Source organism: Peromyscus maniculatus, chromosome 9 (genome assembly GCF_049852395.1).
Source record: "Peromyscus maniculatus bairdii isolate BWxNUB_F1_BW_parent chromosome 9, HU_Pman_BW_mat_3.1, whole genome shotgun sequence".
In the NCBI taxonomy this organism is placed as follows: Eukaryota; Metazoa; Chordata; class Mammalia; order Rodentia; family Cricetidae; genus Peromyscus; species Peromyscus maniculatus.
The window spans coordinates 4,377,896-4,388,267 of NC_134860.1; the positions used below are offsets into that span (position 1 = coordinate 4,377,896).

Sequence of the window (10,372 nt, forward strand, 5' to 3'; positions counted from 1 at the left end):
GTCTGGAACCATTTTGTTTATCACAAAGAATTTTTAATTGTTGGGCATTTAGCAATCAGGAAGATGAAACAGGTGTGTTAAAAACTCAGGATCGGCCTGGATACATGGCCCCAAATATAAAACATCCCCAGATCTGAGGTGTACAGAGCTTGGTAGTAGAACTGTGAAATAATTGTTACAATTTTGTAGATGGTTGTGTAATTTTCTTTTCTTTTTTTTTTTTGAGCTGAGGACCGAACCCAGGCCCTTGCGCTTGCTAGGCAAGCGCTCTACCACTGAGCTAAATCCCCAACCCCTGTAATTTTTATATTTACAATTGTGTTAATTTTCCAGTTAATGCTTGACTTGAACCTTGGTATTTTTTACTTAGATACTGGGCTTTGGAGAAGTAAAAATATGAGGCAGTTGAACCATGTGAATTATTATTATTCCTCTTCTACTATTTATTTATTTATTTTATTTGTTTGTTTATTTTTGGTTTTTCAAGACAGGGTTTCTCTGTGTAGCTTTGGTGCCTGTCCTGGATCTTGCTCTGTAGACCAGAAACATTCCAGATTTGAAGACGAAAAATAAAAAATGTGTCTATGCGTGTGCTGGGCAGGGCTCACCAGTGAGCTGCTTCCCTAGCTCCAGTCTTCAGTGTAAATGTTTTCATTTTCTTCAGAATTCTGTGATTTGGGGGTATGGAGCAGGAAAGGCTGGTAATAAATGCTTAAAATTGTTTTGGGTATTTAGGTTCGTGTGGTTCAATGCCAGTTTTTGGTCAAGAACAGTAAAAGTGGATTTCTTAGAATTTGGTCCCCTTTCTTGCTGGCATCATGTCCCAGTGTGTTCGTAAGAGTGGGCGCTTAGTGGGCGCTTAGGCACATTAGAGCTTTATTGTAACGTAAGTGCCCCTTACCTTAGCCACATTCACCAAGGGGAACTAAGTAAACGATTACCTGGAACTCGATTTCGATCCTCGGACCTGGAGAGACTGATAGAAGCTGTTTGAGCTCTGCTGCATCTTAGGTTACCCATGGCCGTTTTCACACTCTGCCCTTGCTTCTGCATGATGAGAAAGAATTTGGGTTACATTGGTTTGCAGGGATTTCTTTCATTTTGTCGTCGGATCTGTTTTCCAGTCTGCTCCATCGGGTCACAAACATCTGACAGTGGAAGAGTTATTTGGAACCTCTTTGCCAAAGGAGCAACCAGCAGTTGTGGGTCTCGAGTCAGAAGACGTGGAGAAGCCGCCCGGAGACGGATCGTTCCTCCCCTTCCCCTTTGAGCAGTCAGCGGGCCTGCCGCAGTCTGAAAACCTGGGTGTGCATTCTGTCGCTCCCCACACGGTCCAGCCTGAAGTCACCGCCCCGGTGCTCATCACTCCCGCCTCCATCGCCCAGTCGGGGGAAAAGCACGCCCCAAGCTACACAGTCCCGCTGAGCCCTGTCCTCAGCCCTGCTCTGCCAGCCGAAGCTCCCGCCACACAGGTTCCTCACTTACCTCGGAACAGCACCATGATGCAAGCAGTGAAGACCACACCCAGACAGAAGTCTCCGCTCCTGAGCCAGCCAGTTCCTGAGCTGAGCCCCTTCAGAGCCCCAGTGAGTCTGTCAAGCCCCGCTGGCACATCCCTCCCCAGCGTTGATCTGCTCCAGAAACTCAGGTTGACCCCACAGCATGACCAAATACAAGCCCCGCCGCCGCCGCTTGGAAAAGGTGCAGCGGCACCCGGCTTTTCCTCAGCAGCTGGCCGTCTGGCCACCCCTGAGAGCTTCATAGAGCCTCCCTCTAAGACGGCAGCAGCCAGAGCAGCGCCCTCAGCCTCCCTGAGCAACATGGTGCTTGCTCCAACCCTTCAGGTAATGATAGGAGACCGTGCGTGCGGGCGGGCGGGCGGGCGGGCGTGAAAAGGGGGGGAGGGAGGAGCGGGGAGAAAGGGAGAGATTTTGTGCACTGGCCAAAGGTGTCTGTGCGCGCCCCACCACCACCCGCCCCATGGTCTGAAGTAACTGAATTTGCTGTGGAAACAAACCTGGGGGAGTTAGCATTGAGAGATGAGTAAATTGTCAGTTAAGGAGTTTGAGCTTTGTCCTCAGGCCTCAGAAGGCACCGAGAGGTTCTGAATGAAGAACGCCTTGTTGAATGACAGAGACAGGAGTCAGGCCATTCATGACAGAGCGAGCTGATGGTCACGGGGGCCTGAGCAGTAGGGCCTGGGTTGGGCGGCGTGGACAAGTGGTGTAGAAGGGAGGAGGTTTGCCCTTCAGAGTGATCCATAAATGGCAAGTTTACAAGCGAGGAAGCAAGCTGAGTTCAGGTGAGGGTTCACGGTCACGGCTGGAAGGGAGTGGAGTGTGCTGCCTGTGACCGATGGCCGCCTTTCAGCATTTGGGTGTGACTGAATACAAAGGAAGGAGCAGTCTACTCTGCGGGCAGGGCTCTGCTCGGGAGGGAGATGTCACAGCCCTGGAGTGCTCCTCATACTTCCTTTTGCTGTGACAAAACACCAGAAGAAGCAAATGGAAGTAAGTGTATTTGGGTTTCTGTTCAGGACAAGAGTCTACTCCTGGCTTAGTTAATCTGGAAGCTCAGGCAATGATCCTGCCCCTGCCTTCCCCAGGTTCAACCCCAAAAGACGGCACAACACTCTTGCATGCTTCCTGGCAGAAACCATTTACATGTGTGTAAATACTCCTTTAGAGGAAGTAACTGGTTTTAAGATCTTGCTTTTGCCTGGTGTAGTGGCACATGCCTTTCGTCTCAGTAGGCACTCTATGATTTCAAGTCCAGCCTGGTCTACATAACAAACTCCAGGCCAGCCAGGGCTATCCTGTCTCAAAACAAAAGACCTTTGTCTACATTGAGTTCTCCTGTGTGTGCTGTGCAGCATAAATCTTTCCCAAAGGCCCCAATCGTGCGTGCCTATAGGAAGAAAGCTGAGGCAGCCGAGTCTCAAGCTAGAGACCAGCCTGAACTACCCTTGTCTCAGAAGAAAAAACCAGAGAGAGGAACGTCTCTCTTCCTCTCACAAAAGTGAGCTTTTAAACTGTGACTTAGGATGAAGGCTGTTTAGTGCCCCCTAACCCAGTTCCAACACCTTTGAAGAAATGGGGGCTGGGGACACAGCAGTAGGGCCACTTGCCTGTCATGTGCAAGGTCCTGAGTTCAGCTGTCAGCACCGCAGGGAAAACATTTGTTAAATCATTCCATCTCTGCACTCGCTGGCAAGATTGGCCTGGGCTGCCCTGGTTTTTACAGGTGGTGTGCTTTCCAAAGGCAGGCACGGGGCCACAGACCTTTAGTGCCCTCACTTGGGTGATAGTGGCAGGCAGATCTCTGAGTTCAAGGCTAGTCTGGTCTGCAAAGTGAGTTCCAGGCCAGCCAGGACCACAGAGAAACTCAGTCTCAAAAAAAACCATACACGTGCCACGTGGTGATGGCACACGCCTTTAATCCCAGCACTTAGGAGGCAGAGGCAAGAGGATCTCTATGAGTTCGAGGTCAGCCTGGTCTACAGAGTGAGTTCCAGGATAGCCAGGGCTACAAAGAGAGAAACTCTGTCTCCAAAAAACAACAAATTCCAGCTGCTAAAGAGGCTGAGGCAGGAAGATTGTAAATTCAAGGGCAGTCTCAGCTCTAGACATGCAAATCCCAGGACTGAGGATATGGCTCCCTAGTAGTCTGCCTGCTCTGCACAAGCTGAGTTCAGTTCCCATCACACTTCTTAGGGTCACCGGAAGGGTCCTGCCTGCACATCTTCCCAAGGGAACTCCACAGCAGCTCTTGTGCAAAGCTCTCCTTGTGGAGAGGAGTCCTTGGTTGCATTGCCAACAGGTTTCTCTCAGCCTCTGGGCCATTCCTTGTTGATAACATAGATGTGTCACCAATAACTCATGAAACTTGCTGTATCTGTTCATCTTTTTTTCCCATTAAATATTTCAGTCTATGCAGCAAAACCAGGATCCTGAAGTATTTGCCCAGCCTAAGGTGTTACCCAGTGCCGTCCCGGTAAGGACCCCACCTCCACCCCACCCGTGTGTGTGTGTGTGTGTGTGTGTGTGTGTGTGTGTGTGTGTGTGTGTGTGTGTGTGTAAAAAGGACCCCACCTCCACCCCACCCGTGTGTGTGTGTGTGTGTGTGTGTGTGTGTGTGTGTGTGTGTGTACACACATGTACATATACGTGTGGAGGGCCAGCGCTGACTTGCAGCGTCTTCCTTGGTTGGGCCTCCACACCCATCCAGATTTTTCCCATGCTCCTGGGGATCCAAACTTAGGTCTTCACAAGCTAACCTAGGGCAGACAGCAAGCACCAGGCCATTTCCCCAGCCCCGAGAGTTCCTCTTCTCTGAAGAGCACCTTAGTGAAAACCTGTCTAGGTGTCCTTTCTGGGCCTGAGTTGCTGTGGCTTAGAGCCCTTATGTTAACTCTAGGGAGATGTTGGCCTTGACTGCAGCGAGCAGGTCGGCCACTGGGTGGGCCAGCATGCCTCAGTTGTAACTGGGTGGGTGCTGGGCACATATCAAGCTGGTTTCTTTTGTTTGTTTGTTTTTGGTTTGGTTTGGTTTGGTTTTCGAGACAGGGTTTCTCTGTGTAGTTTTACACCTGTCCCGGATCTCACTCTGTAGCCCAGGCTCGAACTCACAGAGATCCTCCTGCCTCTGCCTCCCGAGTGCTGGGATTAAAGGCGTGCGCCACCGCCGCCTGGCTCAAGCTGGTTTCTATAAGTAAGAGATCCTCCCAGACCTGGAAAAGCAGAGCATCCCAGGAGACAACCAGTATCCTGTCACAGTCCCTCACTTCTTATGACAACGCCTCCTGGGCCTGCATACTTCATTCCTTCTTTGTGACTCACTGGCCTCATTTTTCCATCCACCAAGCCCACCTGCTGGTGAGCCTGTACAAAGTTAACCCCTGTCTGCTTTAGGTTAGTTTCTCCTCTTGTGGTCAGTAGAAGCTCCCAGCCCAGTCTTAGACCAAAAAAGCAAGCGAAGAGCTGGAGAGACTGGCTGCTGGCTCTTCAGGATCCAGGTTTCGTTCCCAGCACCCGCTGGCCCCTGTCACTCCAGCTCCAGAGGACCCAGCGCCCTCATCTGGCCTCTATGGGCACTACATGCACAGTGGTGCTCTGACGCACATGCAGGCAAAGCGCCCATACACATAAAATCTTAAGGAAAGGGGCGGGGCGCGCTAAGTGCCTTGAATAACAAATCTCAGATTCAGACAGGGGGAGAGTGAAGAGACCGGTGCCAAGGCTGTCTGTCCTCTAGCTTCCATACCTGCTCCACGGAACTCACGATGGAATACACAGATTTTCAAAAGAAAAGAGACTGGGAGTGATGTGCACCCCTTTAATCCTACACTTGGGAGATAGAACTCTGGGCCAGCCTAGTTAGTCTACACAGTGAGTTCCAAGACAGCAAGGGCTGCACCTCTCTAAAAAGAAAGACAGGAAGAATGAGAGAGTCCAGTGTTTAACTCTGCTACGTCTCGTGCTAACGGCTCTCCTCCTCTGTCCCCGTCTGTGGGCCTAGGGGTTTGCCTCTGCACAGCAGTGCGAAGTGACCGTTGTTACTCTGTTGTTTCCCCGCAGATTGCAGGCCCTGCGTTGGTCACTGCAGCAACCACAGCAGTGTCTTCTGTCCTGCTGTCCCCCAGTGTGTTCCAGCAGACGGTTCCCAGGTCCACAGACCTGGAGAGGAAAGCAAGCTCTCCCTCTCCCCTCACTGTTGGAACGCCAGAAACTCAGAGAAAGCCTTCCATTATTCTCAGCAAGTCTCAGCTCCAGGACACACTGATACATCTAATAAAGGTATGTAAGGTGTCAGCTTGGCTCTTCTTCATTTTGTATCGCAGTAAAAGTGTAAATTCAGACAACTGCCAGGGAGAAACCTCGCTCTTCCCAGGTATCTCCTCCTGGTGGAATGACAACGGTCAACTCCAGGACTGTTGTCGTGACTGTCTCTGGGGCGAGGTTTGGGGGAATTAGCTACACCAGTCATTTTTGTGTCTTCCTAAGTTGAAGTAAGTTCTGAAGCGGTAACTGACACTGTGTGTCTCCTGTCTCTTCCAGAATGACTCTAGCTTCCTCAGTACACTTCATGAAGTCTACCTGCAGGTGTTGACCAAGAAGAAGGACAGCCACAACCTATGACTGGAGTACAGTCAATGTGAGGGTCAGGGTGCACCTCAGAAACAAGCAGGCTTCCTCATGGAACATCTTAGTAGAACATGGAGCTTTGAGAAGCCTGAGTTTGAGCCTTTGAGAGAGCCTTGTTCCTTAAGGCTGTTTTCTAGAGACATTCTCAGTGATGATGGAGGTTTCACTGTGAAGCATCACCAGCAGACCTTTGTTTGACAAAGACAGCAGAAAAGACCGTTGTGTTGAGTTCCGGGGTGTGGAAGGAGGAGCCTGATTGTCAGCTTACTTTCCAGGCCTCGGGCGGGGCCCCCAGCCTTGTAGCGGAGCCCAGGGGAGCCCAGGCCCTCCTCCACTGCCGGCCTAAAGCGCTACACTGAATGTCAGCTCCACAAAGTAGCTTCGAGTTCTAAGGATCAGAACTAAGTTGGTTCTTTAGAAGGTATTTGTTCAAGTGAAGTATGTTTCCTATGAGCACCCCACTTGGGCCTTAAACTTCTGGGATTTCTTTGTGTTTCGTTAAGTGTCCCGGTCCTGCCGTGTGCAGACTCAGTGAAGCACGGCCGTGTGGATAGGCCGGTGGGCTCTGGTGGAGGAGGCTGGGAACCTTGGAAGCAGAGGCTGGGCTGCCCAGATCCACATCCTCCCGGAGGCTCCGCTCTTAATCAACTCTCCAGTGCTTTGAAGTGTCGAGCTTGTGTGCGAAGCACAGCCTTATTTTCCTTTTCTGTCTGAACAGTTCACGTTCGTGTTGATTGTTTTCCTTAACACTTGGACAAAAGGACCAGTGGACCAATCTGACAAAGCCATTCTGGTTCCATTCCTCAGATGTGCTGAGAGCAGTTTTCAAGCTATGCAGAAAAGGGCCGGCCGGCCTCACTGCTCTTCCTTCGTGGTAGACCATGGAGTCCAAGTGGGAGACGCAGAACCTCACCAGTGTATCCCTAGGCTGTGAGCTCTTGAGCCGCAGTGTGAAACTGTAAAGATGCTTCGTGATGCTGCTATTGATCTGCCATGGTTTCTATTTATTCTTTTATGGCATGTAATGGTGTTTAGTAATATTTTAATGTAGAATTTGATGATTTCAGCAATAGTCATTTTGAGATATTCTTTGAATGAAAAGTCTTTGTTTCTATGATGCAGGTCGTTTTGTAGTATTTAACCAATTAAGATGCACTGCTTACTTTTCTGAGCACTATGTAATGATGGGTGGGAACCCCGCTGGCTCAGCCAGGGAGTGTAAAGACTCGCCGGGACTGTGCTCACGATGCCACAGTCCCACAGGAGTAGTCGCCTAAGCTTTAATGGGAACTCAATCAAAGGCTCATCCATTTCTTTCTAGCTGAAATTTTAGAGAATTACTTATTAACTACTTATTTTAGTTTGGTCTTAGTTTTTTAGGCTAAAGAATACTTGGATTGGCTCATGCTGATCTCTACATGCTTCCTGGACAATGTTTCTGCTTCTCAGTTCAGAGTCTTCTCTTGATGTCTACCTAGTTATATGTGAAATGTGCAGAATTCAGGGAAGCCTAGACTTTCTCATACTCAGTTAGGGATAGTTTGTTTTCATGATAGTGTGTAAATTTAGTAACCAAAAATTGTTGATGCGTCATCTAAGGAAGGTAGGATTGTAGTGAGCGGATCTGTTGCCGACAGTAGGAAGCGGTCACGGAACCACCGGGCTGTTCTCCTAAAGTGAACACTCCTGTAGGTCTGGTCCCCCCGTGTGTGGTCTCAGTGGACATCAGGAAGCAGATGAAAAAGCATTCTTCTTCCAGTAGGTGTTTGAGCTTAGCTGATGCTTTTGAGTGTGTGATATTCTGGGAGGGGAAGATGGGTATCCTGAAGAGTGTCTGCAGTCAGATGTGTCACTTCTCACCCTGGTCCTGGGCATGACTGACGGAAGTACAGTAGAGTCTCCTGGAAGGCTTCCTCAGTGTAAACACAGACTTCTAAGTGCCCAAGTGATGGAGACTTGGACAGGGGAAACCCCTTTCGGCTCCCAGATTTATATGTTCCAAGCATTTACTTCACATTCAGAAGCCAGAAGTTCCAGATCATGATTACTAGGAAGTCAGGCCAGAATGAGTCCCCAGAGAGCCAGGCCACGCTTGGCTAGTTGCAACTGGATGAGCCTGGTCTCACAGTCGGCCCATTGCCTTATTCCTCATTCAGGCGACGACTGAGACCCTCTGCTAGTGGAGCTTGCGTGTTTACAGTGTCTTTGCTGGAACCTTAGCTGAACTGAAAGGGACATTGGAGATGCTTCTTGCTAGGTTGGCAGAGCCCAGGAGACTGCATTGAGGCCACTGCCCACCTGTGTACACGTCCCATCCCCTCACCCCTGTGGTCAAAGGCTCTGGGACGAGCAGCCCAGAGTTTGGAGTAGCGTGTGTCTGGGGCGTCACCAGTGAGTGACACTGCTCTTCTTTTCGTTGTGGTTAATGTTACGTCTTTGAGTGGATGCACACCCCAGCCGACCCCCCATCCCTCCCAGACTGCCTTCTTCCCAGTTGTACACCTCTCCTGGGCCTGGGACGCTGCCACTGATCTACTTGACTCTGAGTCCCGTCAGGATCGAGAGAGGCATCCCCTGCAGTCTCCATTTGGGCTGTCCACAGTTGGCCCTGGACAGTGGTATTTCTCTCAAGGCCTTGGCCCAGGCTTGGCGTAGATACCAGTGACCAGAGTTTGCATGTGCAAGCATTTGTTGTGTCTGTGGCCTGAATCTTCTTGTGGGGATTATAAAGCCATTGACTCCACTAGTAAGTAGTCTTTGGAAACCATGCAGCTTATTGCTCTCTTCCCCCAAAGAATGTTTGTTCTCCTTTCATAGTGGAGGCTGTAGCTGCCATTGTAATACTAACAATGCAATGTGAAACTGAAGGTGCCTAATGCTTGCAAAGCAGAGTTGGCCATCGCTCTTGAACTTGGAGGGAGAGGAGGGCACAGCAGGACCCTGTGCGGGGCAAGGACTGAGGCTCACGGCCTGAGTCCTGTGTCCTTGCGGCACATCCACTGTGGGCCATGTTTCTTCCTGCCTGCCTTTGATTTTCTCCAGTTGTGTTCAGAGTACCTGCTAGAACTAACAGTGCCGTTTTCAAGAATCCAGAGTGTTGGGGTCTGAGCAGAGCACCTTACAGTGGACTTCAGAGGCCACGCTTGAGAGCATTTCCACGAGCAGCCAGGGCCTCAACAAGCCTGCTGGGCTTTTGGTTTGGGTTGTTTTAGTTTTTTTCTTCGAGTTTCAGCAGGGGAAATGCAGTGTTTCACGTGGATTCAGAGCTGACGTCATTCTTTAAAATGCTGCGTTACAGTATCGATCACTTTGAAGTGGGGAAAATGCAAAGTTGTTTCCCTTTTAGCTGTGAACCCTAAAGAAGCGTGTCCGTGCTGTGAGTGGTCTCTGCTCGTCCTGCTTTGGCCATGTGGCTCTCGTGACTTCATTCACCAGCTTCTCAGCTTTTCCGTGGAGACGAGAAGCCCGCACCACCGTGAAGCTTTGGTTCCATGAGCGCAGTGCCGCCTCGTTAACCTTCTAGTGGTGTGGATTTTATACCATCTGTGTGTGTTTGCAAATATTAAGTTATTACATGTTTTAAAATGAGCATTTTTCATCCTAAATTTTATATGTTTGCAAATATATTTTTTTAATAAAATTTCAAAACCAAGTTTTAGCACCTACTAAAAATTCTAGTTGTGTTTTTATTTAATTTGTATAAATGGGAATTTCCGAATGAATTGTACCTCACCAGAGCCCTGTACTGCTCAGGTGTCACGAGGGCAGGGAACGAAGCAGCCAGAATCAAGACAACCTGCGTGTTTTCGGCGTCTGTTTCTCCCGAAAAGCAGCCATCGGGGACAGGCACGGGAGCACGTGGGTGGGGCTGGGCTCCGTGGCCAAGTGCTGCAGGAGCATAGAGGCATGAGGTTCAGACCCCGGCAACTGGCTTTGTTTATTGCCAGTGTGAGGACATGCCCAGTGCTGGTGAGGCAGAGGCAACTGGATCCTGGAAGTCACCGGCTAGGCGGTTTACACAGCTCCAGGTTCAGTGAGGAGCCCTGTCTCAAAAGAACAAAGTAGAAAAGTGGTTGGGAAAACACGTGATGTCAGCCTCTGGCTTCTGTGTGTGCCCACAGGCACACCTACACGTGCACATCCACACAGGCAAAGGTGTGCGTCAGGCCAGGAAGCCTGCGTCAGAGGGCCGCTTACAACAACTTCAGTTCAGGAGCTAAACTGGCCGC

The 10,372-nt window shown here is 50.0% G+C and overlaps 1 protein-coding gene across 3 annotated transcripts in view; it reads left to right on the forward strand.

Annotated features, from left to right (window-relative positions):
- Dcp1a (decapping mRNA 1A) overlaps window positions 1-9,815 on the forward strand; it is a 56,037-nt gene extending 46,222 nt beyond the window's left edge. For all 3 annotated transcript variants that reach the window (XM_006981490.4, XM_016000085.3, XM_076544153.1), the window contains 4 exons: window positions 1,125-1,844; window positions 3,928-3,993; window positions 5,577-5,795; window positions 6,057-9,815. In XM_006981490.4, coding sequence (XP_006981552.2) covers window positions 1,125-1,844; window positions 3,928-3,993; window positions 5,577-5,795; window positions 6,057-6,137 — 1,086 coding nt within the window. In that variant the 3' untranslated portion in view covers window positions 6,138-9,815. The remainder of the gene's footprint in view (window positions 1-1,124; window positions 1,845-3,927; window positions 3,994-5,576; window positions 5,796-6,056) is intronic.
- The last annotated feature ends 557 nt before the right edge of the window (window positions 9,816-10,372 follow it).